This window comes from Microcaecilia unicolor, chromosome 4, assembly GCF_901765095.1.
Source record: "Microcaecilia unicolor chromosome 4, aMicUni1.1, whole genome shotgun sequence".
NCBI lineage: Eukaryota > Metazoa > Chordata > Amphibia > Gymnophiona > Siphonopidae > Microcaecilia > Microcaecilia unicolor.
The window spans coordinates 295,525,912-295,547,041 of record NC_044034.1 but is presented as its reverse complement, the minus strand read 5'-3'; the positions used below and the strand labels follow the sequence as shown (position 1 = coordinate 295,547,041).

Below are 21,130 nucleotides of genomic sequence, written 5' to 3'. Positions count from 1 at the left end.
GATTCCAAATCTTGCATGACAGATTGTGAGCTGGGAGAGGTGTCTATGATCCCGAGCGAGGCTAGCAGAGCTGTCTATAAATGTTCTGTGACATAGAGCCTGCTCTGTGGTGCAACAACTGAAGAATTTGGACACTGATAGTTATTTTTTTTTGTCTTATCTCCCACCTTCATTCCTCCTTTTCTAACTGTGCTTATCCTTTTCTGTGCTTTTTTTCATCCCTCCTCTCTTAACATGAACTCTTGTTAATTTCTTTTCAATCCTATATCTTTTGGCGTTCTTCTGTTTTCCGTTTTAAAATGTTATATTTTTGTATATGTGCTGTTAAAACTCATATATGATTCAAACATGGAACTGATGTGTTAAAATTTCACACATACATTGCTGTGTTTTAATTGTGCTTGGAATGAATTGTTTATGAATTGCATGGCTGGCTTTTTTCATTATCACCTTTATTTTCCCTTGTACTTTGGTTTTGTGCTACTTACCATTTTTTTTTTAAAATTTTTGATCCTCTTTCCCTCTCTTCCCTTCTCATGGAACTGTTTTCCCATATGACTGTTCCGTATTTTCTTGTTGCTATTCCTGCTTGTCCACTGCCTTCCCACCCCCTTATGATAAATCTTTACAGGATTTTACGGACTGGAGGAGTCAGACTTGGACAAAGTCTTCCATCTACCCACTACCACATTCATCGGAGGGAATGAGTCAGCTCTTCCACTGCGGGAAATTATCCGTCGCCTAGAGGTAAGGAAATTACCAGTAATAATAATAAAAGCATAGCATCTATTTGTACATTATATTTTGGGTGGACTGAAAACTTTGGACTGCCCTGCATTACTATCTTCAGTTCCTCTTCTTCCCTCTGACTGGCAGGAGAGCAGTGCATCTGTTCTAGCCTCCTCTACCATGCAATTCAGTTCTGTCAGAGTAATGTCTCCAAATGGGCTAGTTTTGTGCATATCATGACAGGCATGAACCTCATCCCTGTGCCAGGGTATGCGGAAGATATTATAAAGGGAGCCACCACCTGGAGTTGGTGTAATATGCTTAGTCTGAACCATATAGGTATAAATTCTATATCGGTCACTTACAAGTTAGGTGCCAAAACACTGGGTGCTAAGTTAGTATTCTATAATGGCAGAGTTGTGTGCTGAAAATTTTATAGACTACTAGTGTTAAGTCTGCAGTAACATGCCAAACTTTAAGCATGACCACTTATAGCTAGCATAAGTGGAGGCACCTAAATATGGCAGCTGGATGCATTAATGCAACTATTCTATAAAGCATGTGCAAGAATGGTCAGAATGCCTAACACACCCAGGCCCTTCCCAAATTTATGCCCCCCTTTGCATTTGCACACACGAGAAGTTAGATGCGCTGTTTATAGACTAGGAGCATAAGTCTGTTATACACAGAACTGCAAATTAGCACCATTTAGTGCTTAATGCCAATTATTGGTATTTAACATCAGTCTGCCAATTTAGCGTTAGTTATTTTACATGCATAACTGGCCCTAATTCTATAACTGCGCACCTAATTGCGTTCCTAAGTTTTTGGACACCATTTACAGAATTTGGGGGATAGCGCACCATGCAGTCAAAGCAGCTGGACCGAATGCCACTCTTCTGCTAGCTCAATGAAGAGAAGACTTGAAATTGGGGTGAACTAGCAGGGACTGGATTGGGGGTGGGGAAGTAGCTCTGCCTATGTTTTCATGTGGTTTAGGGGCGGGCTTCGATGATAGTGAATTGCCTGTGGCTCTCTATTTCTTCCTGTCCCCACCAACACTGTTTTAGGCAACAGCCACACTTGTCCTGGCCACTACAAGCTCACTGATACTCTAGGAATTCGCCCAACATTTCCAGGTGGTTCAGTTTGCTAGTCTGTTTTATAAATCTGGACTGATCTAAAGCTTGTCTTCATGGGACACATCTTATGTCAGACTCTTTGTTGAAGCTCACTCCCCTTTTGTTTTCCCACCTATTGAGTTTAAAATTTGGGAGAGAATTGGACTTAGTCATTATGCTGACAGTTTCCTTCCGTTACTTAGGGCTTCCATCTTATTTAATCCAAGCCTGGTTCCACCTTATGAAGCCTTCATTTGCAACTATCTGAAGATATTTCCCCCACTTTCCCTACTTTTATATGTGTTCCCAACTCATTCTTTGGTCATGCGCCAGGGCTCTTTCTAGAATGTTGCAATCATGGGCCCTATATTTGACCACTGGGTGTCACTATTTTGTAATGACTAAGCTGCCTTTCCCTAGGGACAACTAATGCTATCTATGCTGGACTTAAGCGCTTACAAACTGTACAAAATTTGAAGTTCCATCACTGACTACTTGTACAGTTTCAAATTCAGTACAAGATTCTTATAACGACCTATAAGTACTTAATATTGGTAATGCTCCTTATTTAGCCTTTGATACCCAAGGTATTACAATTGTTTTACATGATGGCCACTTGCATGTACCCCCTGTTCATTTTGCACATTTAGACTCAACCTGTCAAAGTGTTGTTTTTCTTTTTTTGTATTGCTCATCTACTCGAATTCCGTGACCTTGTCTGTGCATACAATCTTTTTCCAACTTTAAAATATATTTGAAGACCTGTTTCAAAAGGTCTACATGATTAGTGGAAGCTAGAGTGAAGGGCTTTGAGAAGAAAACGTTCCTATTTTCAATTTCTTTTTCCTATTTCTAGTCAAATAATATTCCTTTCTTTCTATTTTTTAAATTTGTAAACTGCCCTGTTATGTTTTCAGAAAGGGTGGTATTTAAAGTTCAATAAACCATATGAGTGGAAAACGAGCTGGGAATTGAGCCCAGATGCTCCACGTAGTAATGTACGGATTAGCCAACAAACCACGTGACCAGCATCCATAGCCTCGTGTTCAACTCAGCGTGGTATAGTTTTTAGGGCATTACGGAAGTGAGACACTCTGACTTTCTGGACAAGGGCGCAGCAAAGGGGACGTGTTGGCTGGAGAAAAACTAATGGGTCAATATTCAAAACCAGCGGTGAGCATTTCCACAGTATTTAGAAAAACTCTGTATTCAGCATTACCTTATAGATAAATAGACAGCAGTGCTCAATATATTTGGAAAGTGTTTGCTGCTTACAGCTATAGACTTAGCTAAATGGTTTAATTTAAGATAACTTTTCTGCTGTCCTAAATTAAACCACTTAACTTTACAGATAGTGGCTGAATATTGCCACTCTACATCCTCCTCCACTTACACCCTATGCTGTAGCATGCTGTGCCAAAATATGCAGTACTGTTTTAATATTTTTACTGCTGTAATTCTCTAATGCCTGTGCCTGGCTTATTGTGGCTGTATACCACCTTGGGTAAATTTCTTCAGAAAAGGTGGTAAGTAAATCCAGATAAATAAAGTAAGTATAGTTCTTTGGTTGAGCAATGGCATTAATGCCAAGGCATTTATAGAGTTTTTTTGGAGGACCTATTCTTAATGAGGCCACTGAAAATTCATGGATAGAGAATTTGTATTTTTAGCTTCTGGTTCACCTATGAAAATTTGTGCTGAAGGACTACGTCACTCATTCAAGACCATTCCCTCCATCATCCTCTTTACTCTTGTTTCAAAATGTTAATTTGTTTTTAATGAATGACATTATAAAAGTCATCTTGTAATTAAGGAGATCTTTTACTGAGTTATCTGCAGTAGGGCCCGTAGGAATAAAATGGGCCCTGCTGCAGAGAACTCGAGCTAAGCTTTAGTAAAAGACCCCCTTAACGTTTAGATAGGTACTACTTTTGTCTTTTAATTGCATTTACATTTTTTTTAGTACATTGTATTTAAATGTTGCTTACTGACTGTAAACCACCTTCATGCATCAGTAAAAGGCAGTATATAAAATCAATAAAGGGAAAGGGGTAAGAGGTAAAAGGTGAGAGGGTGGTTTGGGGTTGGGCGTTAAGGGGTTTTGAGAACTGTGATCAACTGAATATATCCCATGTTGGTTGTATGTTGCTGCTTGTTCAATAAAAATTTTAAATATAAAATCAATAAATAAGAAGTGCAGTCCTATAAATAAAAAAAATCTTTGTTTTTATCATGTACATTATTCATAGTAGGAGTAATTTCAGAACAGGGCACCTATGTGAAATGTCCATAAAGGCAACATTGGAACCTATGTATCTTTCTTTAAGAAACGGGCTTTCAGAACGCTATAATGCAGAAATCCTCTCACACAAATGTATATCTCCTCCAAAGAAAGCACAAAGCTTTATGTTTGCTCAATGCATGTACATTTATACTTTATAAAATGCATTTATACATTTTAACTCCACCTCCAGGAACGCCTAAACACAGTGTACATATAGGTATGCACGGTCTTGCATGTATATGTGTACATGTGCATTCAGCTGCATATTATCAAGCTACTCCCAGTGTCTCAAGAACTTGTTCACGGTCATGCTTCACTGTTCTGTTGTCCTATGCTTTCTCTCTACACTCACAGATGGAGTATGACTTTATCATTTTATATTATTCCCAGGACCAGTCCAAGAATATCTGAAACCTTAAGTGAATCATCAGCCATGCGCCCCCCCCCCCCCCACCTCCAAAGAAATTCAAAGGAAATACATGGGGTGTGGCAGGGCAGGCCTTAAAACCACTGTCAGCAGCAGGCCTTGAGTGTGTGTGTGTACACAGATGCTCAAAGGTTCACTGTTGAGAGCAGTTCTAATGGGCTGCTGCCGTCCCTCTGAAGGAATCACCCTGATTATTCCATTTTTAGATCTGAAGAACTGTCTTCATGTACTCAATCTGAACTTCATTGATGGAGTTTTTTTTTTCCATTTCATATTTTGTAAACAGATGGCTTACTGCCAACACATCGGTGTTGAGTTCATGTTTATCAATGATCTGGAGCAATGTCAGTGGATAAGGCAAAAATTTGAAACTCCAGGAATCATGCAGTTTACCAATGAGGAGAAGCGCACCCTGCTGGCCAGGCTAGTCCGTTCCACCAGGTATTGTAAAACCACTCACTAGACTCACTTTGTTTATTTTTATATATATATATAGATATGGGTATAGGTATGGATATAGGTATAGATAGATTTTTTTTAAGTTCTTTATTAGTTTTATAGTTTTCATATAACCAAGAAAAATATCAAAACCCTGTTCCCCCTACCATAAATAAAATTAAATGAAGTGTGTAACGTATTCCAGATCTTTGAAAAACATCAAGTTTACAAATCAGAAATACCACTCAGCAGTGGCAATTCAAAGACAAATAATCAAGGCTGTATTCTGATGCCTAGTGACGTGACATAATTTTATTTTATATTCCACAGTAAGCCTTACAGTTCTATTCTGATAATGGTGGAAAAAACTGGACATAACCAGGAATTATAAATCACTTAAAATAATTCATTGTGATAAAACAAATACATCATATAAGTGTAGTACAAATACAACTAATTTCATAAAACAGATCTAATTCTTAACCATTAGAAATTCCTGAAACACATGTCCTAATCTGACACCTAAAATCCTTAGTAACAGTTATTAACGAAGCGGAAATTTCCTTTTCTAATTTTGCAGTTTGTCCAATTGTTTGAGATGATTCTTGCAGGCTCGCCTTACATGACCACCATCCAAGTGATCTCATGATTGCAATTGCAGATTCTCTAGAAGTAGTTCTGTCTTTTTCCTTGTGCCACAAACACCAGGCCAAAAGGAAAGGACCACCTGTATTTTACTTGTTCTCGCAGCTTCCCTGTAATAACCCTCAAGTCTGTTTTTTCAGTGTTATGGGTGACAGATCTGGGTTTGTTTCCACTGGATACGAGTCCCAAAAGAAGTTGTTCTGTTTTCGAGCTGCTTGATAAATTGAGTCTTTCATTGAGTTTACTGTGGAAACACACCACTGTATCCTTTGGCACATTACATAACATAACATAGTAAATAACGGCAGATAAAGACCTGAACGGTCCATCCAGTCTGCCCAACAAGATAAACTCATTTTACATGGTATGTAACATTGTGACGCATCTTCCAAGCGCCCAGTGTGCTCGATCAATTTTAACGTCATCTGAAGCCACGGACACTCCTGACTGTTTTGGTTTTTTTTTTTTTTCTAGCAGTGCAGAGGAAATCTTCCAAATCACCTACGTGCAGTCAGTACTCCGGAGCCAGGGGCGTAGCCAGACTTTTGTGGGAAGGGGGTCCAGCGCCCGAGGTGAGGGGGCACATTTTAGCCCCCCCCCCGGCGCTGCCAACCCCCCCCCCCCCCCCCCCCCGCCATTGCCGACCCGCTGCCACTTTTGACAACCTCCTGCCCTCTCAACCCCCCCCCCCCCCCCCCCCGTGAACCCTCCCCCGCTGTCGCCTACCTTCGGTTTTGCTGGCAGGGGACCCCAATCCCAGCCAGCTGACATCCTCTTCGTCCTGTAGTGAAAAAAGTCTTTGTTCTTCTGTTGCATGCTGACGTCGGACGTCAGACTCGGAGAACAGTGTTCCTCTTTAGCCTTTCCTCATATGAGAGCAGTTCCATTCTCTATATCATTCTGGTTTTTCTTCTTTGAACCTTTCTAATTCCGCTATATCGTTTTTGAGATATGGTGATCAGAATTGAACATAGTCGGAATTGAACGCAGTACTCAAGGTAAGGTTGCACCATGGAGCAATACAGAGGCATTATAATATTCTTGGAAAACAAAGCAGACCAAAAAGTCCAAGGAATTCTTTATTGGAAAAGACCCTACGTGGCCATGTTTTGCCAAAATGGCTGCATCCGGGGTAAAACACTAGCCAGGGGTAATATTAGTTCTTCCCTGACTGACACTCATGCATCCAAGACTTCTTAATTCCAATGTGTGGAAAGAGGAGAGGAACTGTTTCCCTGTTGCCAACCACTTGTTTTTTTGAGACTACAATTTTTGATTTAGGAAGTGTATGTATACTCTAGAGCACTGTTCTTCAGTACAAGGCCCAGGGGCGAAAGGTGGCCTCTAGAGTGGTTCTTTGTCTTTCTTGTTTTAGGGGGATTTTTTTTTTCTGTTTACACTGCCTCTCTACCCAAGCTCAGGAAAGATGACGGGAAGAACTACATTCTTGAAGGAGAAGGCATTTCTTATTATTGGGAATTGCCCACAATCTTGAGGATACCCCCCTCCCCCAATGAAGTTTGAAGGTGGGCTGGTGGCAATGGATGTCATTGACACACACTAGTCAGCAGTGTCGTGGGCCCACATGGTAAGATATTTGGTGGCTCTCCTTCAGCTCATTAGAATTCAGAGTGGCCCCAGCTTAAAAATTAATGAAGATCACTGCTTTAGAGGAAAGGAGGGATGTACAGGATGACTTTCTGAGCAAGCATTTTTCTGAATCCAGGAGAGGTGGAACTATTGGAACAGGCATATAGTCTCCTCTGGGCCTTTTGGGACAATCCACCATGAATTTGTTGGCCACAAGGCAGAATGTGAAAGCCCCTTGCTTTTTCAGCAGGGGGAATGGTCACCATTGAGGCTGGATGCTCTGTTGTAACAGTGGTTTCAAATAAGGTTCTTCATGTTTCCCCTGTGGGCCTTTCTAAGTCATGTATTGCAGAGGATCACAGTGTATCCAGGTCTAATGGCACTGGATTGGTCCAGGAGGTCATAGCATGTGAATTTGGTCATACTCTGGGCTAGAGAAGGCTTAAAGCTACTGCAGGCAGAAGTCATTTGGTTTAGCGACCCGTGGAGATGGAAGGCCTATCTCCCTTGGTGCATGGTTTTTCTATTTTTGCTTTATACTAGATATAAGTTCACCAAGAATCTCAATTTCTCTCTCTCTCAAAAAAAAAAATTATATATATAAATGAAGAAAAAAAAATATATATATATATATAATTACTGGTTTTATTGTGATCTTTACTGGGATGGTTTTATTATTTTATGTGATCATACATAAAATATGATGGTGATGGAGATCAAAATGGTAATGGAACTCAAACATACGTGGGATAAACACAAAGGAATCCTGTTTAGAAGGAATGGATCCACGGAATCTTAGCAGAGATTGGGTGGCAACACCAGTAATCGGAAAGCAAAACCAGTGCTGGGCAGACTTCTATGATCTACGTCTTGATTGTGACAGAATAGGTATGGATGGGCTGGAGTGTAAATTTTAAGGGGCTTTGACAATTATCTTCAGAACTTTTAGTACAAGAGTAGTGTTGGGCAGACTTCTACAGTTTGTGGCCTGAGAATGGCAAGGACAAATCAAACTTGGGTATACATACAAAGTATCACATACCATGTAAAATGAGTTTATCTTGTTGGGCAGACTGAATGTACCATACGGGTCTTTATGTTCCTTCATTTACTATGCTGTTACTACATAATCTATGTATTGAATATTTTATTTTAATTTTACTTTTATAGCATTTTATTAGGAATTTTATATTGTTTCAATTTGTTGCTTTTTTTTTGGGGGGGGGGAAATGGACGTAAGAATCCATAAATAAATAAAATAGAAATAATCTTGAGGATGTGACTAGTGAATCTGCCTTCTCCCTGGGCATTTTGCAGGTTTGAAGAGTTCCTGCATAGGAAATGGTCCTCTGAAAAACGCTTTGGGTTGGAAGGATGTGAGGTTTTGATACCAGCACTAAAGACAATCATTGACAAATCGAGTGAGAATGGTGTGGATTATGTCATCATGGGGATGCCTCACAGGTAAAAAAAAAAAAAAAAAAGCCAAGATGTTCTGTTTAAGAGAACAGAACATGGGTGGCCATTGCATACTGTGAGTTGACATATATGATGAATTTTACTTTTTTAATGTCATTAAGCACCCTTACAAGATCCCTGAAACAGGATGTTTGCAATTTTTGCTCCCTAGGCCAAATGAGGATGCTGTGAATGTAATGCTCATATTCATTGAGGGTGGGAAGAATGTGAAGAGTTCCCAGCTGCTGTAGAATGATGGCGCCTAGTGGCTGGATCTTGAGAGCTACAGTCTCTGGCTATTGGCCAAGGATTGCTACTTCAACAACTAGGGCAGGGGAGTTATAAAAAAGGGGAAATAATCAAGAATATAGATTTGTGGTTCCATTACCTAATGTGGGTTGTTTCCAGTTGAGTTGGATGCCCAAAGGACCAGGAGAGAACTGTATATTCCCAAAATAAATAGTTTGAAAAACAAAAGTTAATTCTGATAGGAAGTGACACATACCTGACTAACAACAACTAGGGCAATGTGGGTTTTAGGTACCTTCTTAACTCTCAGAAAATGTTCATATTTAAAAGTATGCCTTCACGACTGCTAATCAACTTGCATATTCCATACTAGCTCTGCAGGTCTCTCAGTATGTCCATTTTATTCATCTGTTATTTGTATGAATGGGGCTTTGAAAGAATCTTTTGTACTGACCCTTTCTTGTGTTCTTATTTATGGATGTTTATTTTTGTCTGGGGAGGAATAATTAAAACTTTTTGGGTACATAGTTCAACAAGTGCTCAAAAAGCTTTATTCACAGTTCTATAAACAAATGGCATGTAAATTACCATGGCATTAAAGGAAATGCACACTGCTATGGTAATATGCATGGAAGAAAACAAGACTAAACTGTGCTAAAGGATAGCAAAACTTATTACTTGGGCCCCTTTGAATTAGCTGCTCAAGAGCAGTGAGCAGAGAAGGAAGAGGACTTGTGTGGAAGAAAAATCAGCCTCAGAGCTGTTCTGCATAGTCCATGTTAATCAGAGAGACTCCCTTCATCTTTGAAACTTCACCTTAAGTTTCTACGTGGAAGAGATGATTATTTAATGCCAAGACCTGAAAGCTGATAAGTCACAAAGCCTAGCACGTCTGCTTAGGCTTGAGCAAGGCACTTCAGTAGTGCTTTTTGTACTGAAGTAGGAGAGGTAATCAGTATCTTGTAAGATTTCTGTTAAGTTGGATTTTCTTTGTGGATTTGTTTGACATGAACAGTTTAAAATAATTCTGGTTTCCTGGCCCATGAGAAGTATGTTCACACTGAAGGTAGCTTGGCAGTAAAGGAAGGTACTGAACAAAACAGCGCTGGCTTGTATGCTAGCAGATTCTGACTTGCAGCGTGATGCCCCTTTTGGCTTGGCATCCACTCCTTTTGATTGCGAGTGACCAGAGTGTAGAAGAAAGCTGGGGTGAGTGAGGAGAGCCAGTACAATGTGGTGATGTCTGAGTGTAATGGGATGAAAGGGAACAGCTTCCCCCCCTCCCCCCAAACAGTTAATATAATGTGTAGAGTGCCATCCTCTCCTTTGCTAACTGGACGTGGCTGTCTTCACAGAGGGCGTCTGAACGTTTTAGCCAATGTGATCCGGAAGGAGCTGGAGCAGATTTTCTGTCAGTTTGATTCTAAACTGGAAGCTGCTGATGAGGTTAGTGACTTGTATTTCCTGTTCCAGGTAGAATGTGGCAAGCAGGGCAATTTCCATGAAATTTGCAATTCCATGACAGGGTGAATTTAATGTTATCAGCTGTCTGTATCACCACCACCCTGAAGTAGCCAAAAAGGGGCTAACCATCACAGGTCAAGCATATGTACATTTTTTTTTTAAAAGGTTTTTAAGGTTTCAGAAAATTATGTTCCTGAAGGCACAGAGAAAACACCAGTGCTTTCCATCACAAGTCAGCATGTAAAATTGCCCAGACACTTAATATACATTTGAAGACTGATTCATGTAAGCTTTTTTTTTTTTTCCCCCTCCATCCTCTGAGAAAAGATTTTGATGGATCGAGCTCTTGGTATTGCTGATTCTGGTCTTCAACAATGACCCTCTATAGTTCATATTGAGATAGGAAGTGGAGCCAGTATACAATAATTATATGGGTCTAAAGATTCGGTGAATGGCATTTTAGAAAGGATGCCCAAATCGGAATAAGGATGTCCAGGTCATTACATTGCTAGCACCACCAGCATTTTAGAATGGGATCTACCGAGGTGAAGCCTGTTCTAAAATACATGAGAAATGGGTGTCTGTGTGCTGGTTACATCCAACATGAACTGAAATGTCCAAACTATGAACTGGGAAAAACAAAAGACATGGATGTCGTGGCAGAATAGGAATGTGCATGTTATAAAATGATGAAACAGTCACAACAAGGGTGGCAAAAGAGAGGGCAGCAGACGATGTCACAGTTCACACCTTTATTAAACATCCAGGACTCGACACGAGTCGTATTTTAGCCCTCGAGGGCCTTCTTCAGGAGTCTTTGGTAGGATGTGCTGATGTGAAGCTGAACCCAATACGATGCAGGTGTTTTTTGATATCTTACTGTTTTTCATCCAAAAAAGCCTCATAGAACTGTTTTTCATCCAAAAACCAAAAGCAAGATTTCAAGAGCATGCAGCATGTGTTTAACACTTACCAAGCATTGGTAAGAATGGATGGAATTCATTCTTTAAAGCAGCTTTTTTAAGCTTCCTTAATGAGCTGATTTTAAATTAGCCCTTGCTGTACTTTTGTCTAAATCCAGCAGAGGATATTGATAGAATATATGCTTTGACTATAGTTCTCATGTTCAGACACTTTTTGCTTACCTATAGACTTTTAATCACCTACAACAGCATTTATTCTGCAATTCCTGGCCACTACCACTTACCTTCCTTCACCCCTCCTTAGGAACCACCTCTCATCAGGCAAGTCACCGTTATCTATACCTTTCTCCTCCACCACCAGCTCCCTACTCCGTTTCCCACCTTGCAATAGTCTTTCTGAGTTGGTGTCATGCTCCCTCTCTAACTTTACTTTAGTATAAAAATCCATTTTTTTGAAGTTGTGTTTAAATCCTAACCAGTAACCTCTGATTCTCTCACCCATAGCCTTGTTGGCTTTAGCCATTTTCATTATAAATTAAATTCTCAAACTCTATTCCTATATGTTGTCTTGTAAGCTTCACAGAGAAGGTGGTATACACACGATGATTAGTAGAAGCAGGGCAGTTTTTGAGGGGGTACTTGGGGGTACTGAGTACCGGCACCTTTTCCATTGTCTGCTAAAATTGACCCATGAACCCCAAGTTTTAATGAAAGAGCTCAGGCTCTACACACCATTTCTGCCTTGTCATAGATTCTGTGAACGGTTGCAGGGGGCCTGGCTATTGTGGGGTGGGTCCCTCACTGATCACCCCACCCCTGAAGGGTGACTTAGTGTTTGAGTACCGGCACCTTTATTGCTAGAAAAATTGCACTGAGTAGCAGTAATATGGAATCCTGAAATTGACCTATCACCCTCTGTTTAGCTGTTTTATTTTGTAAGTGGTACTGGATATTTTTACAGTTGTTTATGTAATAAGATTCATACTCCTTCCTAGTCCAGGGATTTACCTTTTTGGAGTCCTCAAGGGCTGCTAACAGATGTAGTTTTCAGCATGGTGAAATTTGCTAATCATTGTGATCCTTATTTCAAATGTACATAAATATATCATGAGTTTATATGGTGGCAATCCAAGAGAGCAGACTCGTTTTGACTTTCTGGGCCTGGATCTGGTCATTCTTACCATTGACATCTTTCTCTGCTCACTTTGTGATATTTTCATTTCATTCAGTAATGGTTATTGGACTTTCCAAATTCCATTCACCTCTAAAACTGAAGATGCTCCCTTATTCTTGCATTATTTTGCATTTATTTAGTTCTTTTTGTTTTTTTTCTCCAGGGCACTGGTGATGTGAAATATCACTTGGGTATGTACCACAGGAGGATTAACCGTGTCACAGACAGGAACATCACCCTTTCCCTGGTAGCTAACCCTTCTCACTTGGAAGCAGCGGATCCTGTGGTACAGGGCAAGACTAAAGCAGAGCAGTTTTATTGTGGGGATACAGAAGGAAAGAAGGTAAAGAAGATACCATGCAATCTCTCACTGAAACAAGGCATGAGTTAAATCCAAGAAAATAAAATAACGTAACCTAATCATGACATTTATTCAGAGGCATCTTGAGCCAGAAAAGCACCAAGCAAGGGAAGCCAGTGGATGGTGTGCAGTTTTGGCTCTCTAGCCTTCCTTGTGCTCTGAGCGGCTGCAGATACCTCACTACAGTCCTGCATTTATTTGTTTGTGTGTTAAAAAAAACCTGTTTCTGCTGCAGCCACTCACATTGAATATTCCTTGACCGTCATATTACAGCAGCATATCGCAGCTCTTGGACTTCATTGAGATTTGCTTAAAGCTTTTAGTGATTCAGGTGCTCAGTTTTTCTTCATAGTAGGTGCATTTCTTAAATGCCTTTTATGTGTGGCCCCTATCCTCTGCCTTTCTTTCCCACCCAAGTGGGATATAACATGCTGTTAATTCAGCTTCATTGGCTTCTGGTACATTGCAGAGTAGCTGCTAAAATTTTAATTATGATTTATAAATTAGGGCCCTGTTTACTAAGCTACACTGTAGGCGCTAGTGTTTTTAGCGCACGCTAAAAATTAGCATGCGCTAACCCTAGAGACACCCATATATTCCTATGGGTTTTTAGCATTAGTGTGCGCTAAAAATGCTAGTGCACCTTAGTAAACAGGGCCCTTAGTTTGGCTGCAGGTTGTTCAGAGTGTTATTTACTAAAGTGCACTAAGGTTTTGCAGTCACCATGCAGTATGTGTGAAACCTCTGGGTAACCTGTTGAGCATTCTCAGCATTTTGCTATGCACTTAATGCAAGGGAAATATTAACACGCAGACTGCATAGCAGATACTGCAGTGCACTTGGCTATAATCTTATGAGGTGGTGTTAACTGTTCCATGTTTCTGGGGCATTGATGATTAATGTGCTGTACCCACTGAGTTGGCTGCTTAAGGTGGGAAATGACCCTGTACTAAGTTAAGGTGCAGTGTTACATAATAGTGCTTGGTAATGGTAATACCGACCTTAGGCAGCTAATACAACTTAGTGATTAGGCCCCTTAATAGTGGCTTCTACAAGTGAGCAAACTTCTTTAAGGAAGTTTCTTTTTGTAGAACCAACAACTACTTTATTGCAATCAGAGCCAAATTGTTCTTTTTGAAAATGACCAAAGATTGTTGTTTTATGAAATGAATATATGACTTTAATTCTGCTACCAACTGTATTTTTGATTTTATGCTTTGTATTTTGCACTTGTATTTTGAAGTATTTTAAATTCTTGTCTTGAATCTAATTCTTGGACAAAGCAGAATCTGAGTGCCATAATGAAAATTAGTTCTTCCTCTGTTGACAGGAAGGCATATGTATATATATTGCATTTTCTATTCATCTCTGGAGAGCCCTTCATAGCTGCTGCACTGCTCCTTTCAGCATTTGCTCAGTCACTTCCTTCCCATGAGAGCTGTCCCAGCAGCACTCACACCTTAAGGAGCAAAAGCGTGATCTTGCAGTGGTCCATTGCATAGTAGAGCACCAGTTGCTGAGCCCAATATCCACTGTACCTCCTTACCCAGTATTGTTTCTCATGCTTCCGTAGGTGATGTCCATCCTTTTGCATGGGGATGCTGCTTTTGCTGGGCAGGGCATTGTGTATGAGACATTCCACTTGAGTGACCTGCCTTCCTACACTACACATGGGACCGTGCATGTCGTGGTCAATAATCAGGTAGCTCTTCATCCTCTTTTATAGAGTGTCTTGCTTCGTAATCAAGAATTATGTAAGCTTTTGCAAGATTCTTTTAGTCCTAGCTTAACAGCGCTGCCACAGTGTTCAGACATGTTCAGAGTATCCTACAGGCTGTTGAAGTATTTAATTATACAATATCAGTTCAGTTTTCTGTGGTATTCAACAAGGTGACAGGCCAGTTTACTTCTCTAAGTCTTCTGATAGTTATTTCCTGGGCTTGTGATACTAACCATACCAGACGCTGAACCTAGCCTTTCAAAATAAGTAAATGACGACAAACATTATGAAGTTAACGCTTCTTAACCTGAAATCTCAGGTGCAGTTCATGCAGCTTCTAAGTTCTGCTCAGTTGTTCAGTCAATAATAAATATTTTTGTTCTTATTCTAATGCAAATACAGTCCGTACTTGTTAAGAGTTTACTTTCACTAACTGGTTTTGCTTTGCAGATTGGATTCACTACAGACCCTCGTATGGCCCGGTCCTCCCCTTACCCAACAGATGTTGCAAGAGTGGTGAATGCACCTATTTTTCATGTCAATGCTGACGATCCTGAGGCGGTGGTGTATGTGTGCAATGTGGCAGCGGAATGGAGGAGCACTTTCCATAAAGACGTGGTGGTTGATCTGGTATGAGATTTAACTGGTCTAATAAGGGCACATCTGAAGTCAGCCTCACATGTAGTTGATTTTTCACTGTAAGGTAATCTAGTATCAGCATTATTATGTGCAGCAAATGACGATTCCATTGTATGATCTGGTATGTTTTTACAGTGTAAAAATTATTTTCCTTCACACTGCCCCCTTATTGTAATTAGTGCACTTGGCTACAGAAGGGGGGAGTATTTTTTTTTTTTTTTTTTTGAATAATTGAATTTCCAATGTTTGGAATACTAAATAGGATTATAAAATGGGGATGGCCCATCTCACGAAAGAGATATATATGAACAGATTTATCACACAAGCAGAATTGGACAACAGATGAAGACTAGAGAGTCCATCTAGTCTCTGCTCTTTTCCTTTTCGGCCTAGTGCCTTAGTCCCAGATGATTCCTGCCCATCTCTGACTCTGAACTTTCTCCTTGCTACTTCGTAATTAAGATCATCTGTGCTTTCCCAAGCTTTCTTTGGTTCCATTACTGTTCAAGGGATTATAGACCGTGCTTGATGTAAGTGGATTCACACGATTAACAGCTTTGTATTTCACATTACCCTGTATGCTAGCAGCAATAAAACAGTCCCACTCCTAATGCAGCTTGTGACTCTACAGAGGCGGCAACTTAATTTATTGCAGCTGCTAAGTTCCCTTAGTGAGAATAAGTATCTTCTCAAATTTTTCCTAACAGCTGATCCCTGACCCCCACTTTGTACTATGTCCTTTAATAATTTTATGTTCATTTAGAGGATAGTTCTTGTATTGCAGAGTCTTTCAGTACTTCACTCTCTCAGATTTTGTATCAGATTTCAAAGTGAAAGTGTACATCTACTTTCACTTGGAAAATAGCCCAAGGAAAAATTCCTGCAGACGCATGCACCTGCTTAGTCTGTGGTACTTCTTTGGCCAAAGCAATGTGTGTAGTTTGGAAAATACAAATTTGTTTTTGTTCTGAACCCACCCCAGAGTCACTCCTCAGTGTGTAAAATGGGTGTGTGTTGTCAGGTAATGCAAGACTTTTTACCCGAGTACGGGGTGGCAGTTTTCAAACAGATCATTCCATATCACCCTTACACTATTTCAGAACTTGTGGGTTAGTCATGTCCATCAACCTGCAGGTGAAGATAGAGAACACAAAAGTGAGCTGAAGCATATAACCTTAGCCTGCTAGCTGAGCCCTTCAGTATTTTGTTCCCAGCAGGTGGATTGGTCATAGCTCATCACTGAGCTCTGGATAGGCTGCTCCTGGTCCAGTTGGTCAGCTGGCTCACAGTTAAGCTTACCAGGCAGTCTCCTTTCAGGAGGGTCATCTCTGGAGGTTCCAGAGTCCTGTCTGCTTCATCCTAAGTCATCCTCCTTCAGTGGGAAGTAAGACTTAACAGGTAGTTCCTGAAACTGGCAAAAAAAACAACAACCCTGTTTTGCCCTTTAAGAGGCAGCTGTGTGTTCAGTACAGTGCAGGGAGAGGGGCATGTGCAACTCGGAGCTAGTAAGTCTCCCTTTTATTTTCCTATATGGAGCAGTACCCAGGGCAGTTTTGGCAGCCTTTCGGAGGGGGAGCTCATGCCAGACCAGTGGGTATTCTGAGGGGTCAAGTTGTGCTTCCACTGCAGAGCCCATCATGAATCGTCTGGCTGCTGCTTCAACTGTAAGTTGGGAAAGATGAGAGAGGAGGGGAACATGTCTCAGGGCAGCGTGCTGGCACTGGTTATACTGTGGCCTCCTACAGCAGCCATCGGTTTGCTTCAGAATGATGCCAGGACGGTGGCTGTTTTACCACCACATGGAGAGAGTGTGGGAATGGACTTGGGGCTTCCTGCACAGTTGCAGGGCACTGTTTCTCCTTTAGGGGCTTCCTGATTTGGCTGGAGGACTGGAGGGCATGTTTTCCTCTGAGTTCATGTTGGTGCTGCATCAGGCATACTTACTGAGGCAATCAGGCAAGGGTACCTCAGGCTCCCTCTGCTCGCTGCCTTCTGCTCCTCTAGCTCCCAAGAGGTCCCATTTGGATCCCTCTGCTGTGTCAGAGAGGGATTCTCCTCCTTCACCTATTTTGGATGATACTTTGGTCCTTTCGGACGAATCTTCAGTTAGAGAGCCTTTGGAGAACAGGGAGCTAAAAAGTTTGAAAGAATTAAAGCTTTTATTCTGTCAAACTTTTTAGCAGTGCATTACATGAAGTGCTTGTCAAGGTTTCTGTGATTCTTATTAATGATCACTAAATGCTCCATCAATCGATATATCACCATATATTCATCGATTGACCCCTGAAGAAGGCTGATATAGCCGAAACACAGACCGTGTTGGGTCCCAATAAAGGTTTTTCTGGAGCATCTTACCCTTGTATGTGGTGACTGATCTCTTGATATTGGGCCCTCTCCACCCCATTTCCTTGTTGTGTATCGATTGAATTAATCAGGTGTTCAACCAGCGGATGAACAACAGACACAGTAACATACTGTTCTCCAGATGCAATTGTTGTGGTTTCCTCAAAAGCCCGCAGAACATCAATGAGTTTTTGGGCAAGTTCATAGTCCTGTTCAGTAGGTGCACCTTTCTTTGTGATTTTATTGCTGCTGCTCAAAGCTAAACCAATGGGTTGCTTCAGTTCAACTGCACTTTGCAACGTAAAGCAAGTACTGTTCCAACATGTTTTTACATCACCAATCAGTTTCTTCACTGGCATTCCCAGCATTTCTTGAGCAGTTTTCATGCTTTCTGTAAGTATAGTACTGTGATGGAAAGTGCTGACGATATCATGGAATTTTTTGATGACATCAGAGATTGCGAATTGGACAGCACTACTGGCAAGTATCGTTCATGAGCTGTACCGGTATGGCGAGATGTCAGGCTTTAAAGAATATGAATAAATCAGAGATATTGAATATAGCTGTTGATCCTAGTCAGGAGACTTATTTTACTGTCGTGTATTCCCTTTCGCTAGTCTTCCCACTTTATCCGATACTTGGGTATTAATATCACAAAGATGCCAATTATCCTTTGAAGTTGAAAGAGGAGTTTGCGACTCTAGAGGCATGGGAGGGACTTCGGCTCTCTTGGATGGGGAGGATTGCAGTTCTGAAAATGATGGTTCTGCCTAAGCTTCTTTGTTTATGGCCTTACCGCTCCTTTTACCCAAATTATTTTTCACTAAATTGCAGTGCAAGGTGTTTTCCTTCATTTGGAGAAAGCGCCCTGCATGGGTACACAGTGTAAAGTTGCAGCAGGCCAGGCTGAAGGGAGGCATGGGAGTATCCAATTTCCTTCTCTGCTATCATGCGGCTAATTTGCGAGTGGGGTTCACGCTCTCAAAAAGCATGGGTAGCATTGGAGCAGGCTTGGCTGGATCCTATGCCACTTTGGGCAGTCGCATGGCTCCCTAAATCTTAGTATATGGCATAGAGCTCCTCCTTTGCTTCACCATCCTCTATTGGTATGGAGTAGGGTGTGGCATCAGTTTTTCTCAGGATGACAGTACTTTCTACAGATGGTGATTCACTTTGCCCCAGGATTATAGTCTGGGCAGGTGGCCTTGCTCTTCCATCATTGGGAACAACGGGGCCTCTATACTTTGAAGCAGGTATGGACTGAGGAGGAATTTGTACCATTTGAGGAGTTGCAGGAAGAGTATGGTATATCTGCTCATCATTTATTGTTAACTTAGAGATTTTCTGTATAGACGCACTATGGGAGAGTTGGCTTTAACTGAAACGTGCCTTGAGCGGGCTATGAGAGAAGGCAGTGGGCGGGGCTGTATTTCACATCTATATGTAGCTTTATTTTCAGAGGAGCCTGCCTGCCATTATATCAACAAATGGGAGACAGCACTGGGATCTACTTATGAATTTGTTGAATAGGAAAAATGTTTTAAATGTCTGTTTAAGGTTTCTGTATCTGCGAATCTTATGGAAAATTGGTATGTTATAGTATCACTGGTATTACCACAATGCCTGTTGCGTGTTTTCAGATGTGGGTTAAGCCAATGTTGGCGTAACTGTGGTGCTGAGGGGGATATGTCATGATGGTTCTGCCCTCTAGCCCAGTAGTTTTGGACTGAACTATCACAGATACTTCAGGGTATGCTGACAGTCAGGTAGCCATTTAAAGCTGATCACTATTTGCTACACTTTAAACCATGGGGAATCAAGAAAGATTCTCATAAGTTAGCCACTTATCTGTTTGTGGCTGGCAAGCTGACCATCACAGCAGCCGATGATGCTGCGGATCTCCAAAGTACTTCGCAAGCTGGTCTATCAATAACAAATTATCAAATTAACAGCAATGCGAACTGGTAGGCTGGTGAATTTTCCTAGAATATGGGATCCATTTGTTGTGTGTTTGTTTTTTCACTGTTATTGCACTATGGTTTTAGCAATTAGTCACAGTTCTCCGGGAGGTGGGTAGTAAGGATTTTGGAATGTTATCTGTTAATGCTTTTGCTGACATTAGTAGCCTGTTTATTTTGATTATTATGAGGCTTGTTTATGCTTGTGTTATACTTAATAAAAGAATTAAAAGCCAAAAAAAAAAGATTTACAGGAGTTGATTTTGGTGGAATGGATAATTCCGGACATGGGGCGAAAGAGGGAACGGGCCATGATCCACTCGTACACCTTGTTGCCCTTGGAAAAAGAAAAGCTCCAGCTACCATGTGTGGACTCGCTGGTGACAGTGGTCATGAAGACGACCACCTTTCCAGTGGATGGAGGCATTGCTTTACAGGATCTACAGGTCAGGAACATTGAGCATGCTCTAAAGCAATCCTTTTGAGGTGGCCTCCCTGGATCTCCAGGCAACCATCTGCAGCTCCTTCACAGCACGAACATGCTTGAAGTGACCCCAACAATTGGTGGTACAGGAGACACACCAATCTGTCCAGTTGGAGGCTGGGCTGGCTTACTTAGCAGTCACAATCTAGTTGTGGCTCAGATGCAACTGTGGTTGCAGAATTAGGCTGCGGATTTGACCTCCAGTCTCGGGTGGTAAAACTCACTTTCGGGGCAAATGCGTGCTTAGGGAGGACATGAGTTACCTGGTCAAGGCCCCGGAAGAGTCTAAACTGCAGCTCCTGCTTGAGGACAAAATGAGAAGTTCCGTTCGCTCGACTGTAGGATCCTTGTGGTCTAGGTTTCTGGAAAGCAGGTGCTACAGACCAGGCTGCCAGCAGTTTGGTGCATCGGTCGCAGTTTCAGGGTAGGCAGTCTTCTTCCTTTTGTTACGACAGAAAGTCCTCTCTCCAGTCGGGAAGATCCGCAGGGGCCTCCCATATTACCCAGTGAGACGAGGCAGGCCAGTGCCTCCCCACTGCTGTTGAGAGGTCATCTTCAAGGCGTCGTAGAGGAGTGGGCCTCTATGACCTTAGACTAGTTTGTCTTGGATATCCTCAGGGAAGACTATAAACTTGAATTCTTCCTAGTCGCACCACTGCTCTTTGCAGTCTCCCTGTCGAAAGGATGATAAAGCTTTGGTGGTTCAGGCAATAGTGGAGCCCTTGCTTACCTTTGATTCAGTAGTTCGATCCCTCGCGAGAAGCAGAGACAGGGAAGGTACTCTATTTACTTCAGTGTTGAATTTTAAGCATATGAATCAGTGCCTGAGACTTTAGCATGGAGGCCTTGTGATCTGAGATAGCTTCGTTGCAACTAGGGTAGAGTTCCTGACAGCGCTGGACCTCAGAGGTGTAATTTCATATCCCCATTTTGGTCTCGTTAAGTTTCTGAAGTTTGCGGTGCTGGGCCGCCACTTTCAATTCAAGGTGATGCCCTTTGCTCTTGCCACAGCTCCATGAACATTTTCCAAAGTTATGGTGGTGGTCATGGATTACCTGCGGCATCGGGGATACGTGGTTATATGCTTCAGCTCACTTCTGTGTTCTCTATTGCCATCTGCTAG

General features: G+C 41.5%; 1 protein-coding gene across 6 annotated transcripts in view; it reads left to right on the top strand.

The window, feature by feature from the left end:
- Positions 1 to 21,130, top strand: part of OGDH (oxoglutarate dehydrogenase) — a 173,745-nt gene that overhangs the window by 97,409 nt on the left and 55,206 nt on the right. For all 6 annotated transcript variants that reach the window (XM_030201749.1, XM_030201752.1, XM_030201748.1 and 3 more), the window contains 7 exons: positions 632 to 747; positions 4,848 to 5,002; positions 8,552 to 8,698; positions 10,297 to 10,387; positions 12,666 to 12,845; positions 14,437 to 14,565; positions 15,034 to 15,213. In XM_030201749.1, the coding sequence (XP_030057609.1) occupies positions 632 to 747; positions 4,848 to 5,002; positions 8,552 to 8,698; positions 10,297 to 10,387; positions 12,666 to 12,845; positions 14,437 to 14,565; positions 15,034 to 15,213 (998 nt within the window). The remainder of the gene's footprint in view (positions 1 to 631; positions 748 to 4,847; positions 5,003 to 8,551; positions 8,699 to 10,296; positions 10,388 to 12,665; positions 12,846 to 14,436; positions 14,566 to 15,033; positions 15,214 to 21,130) is intronic.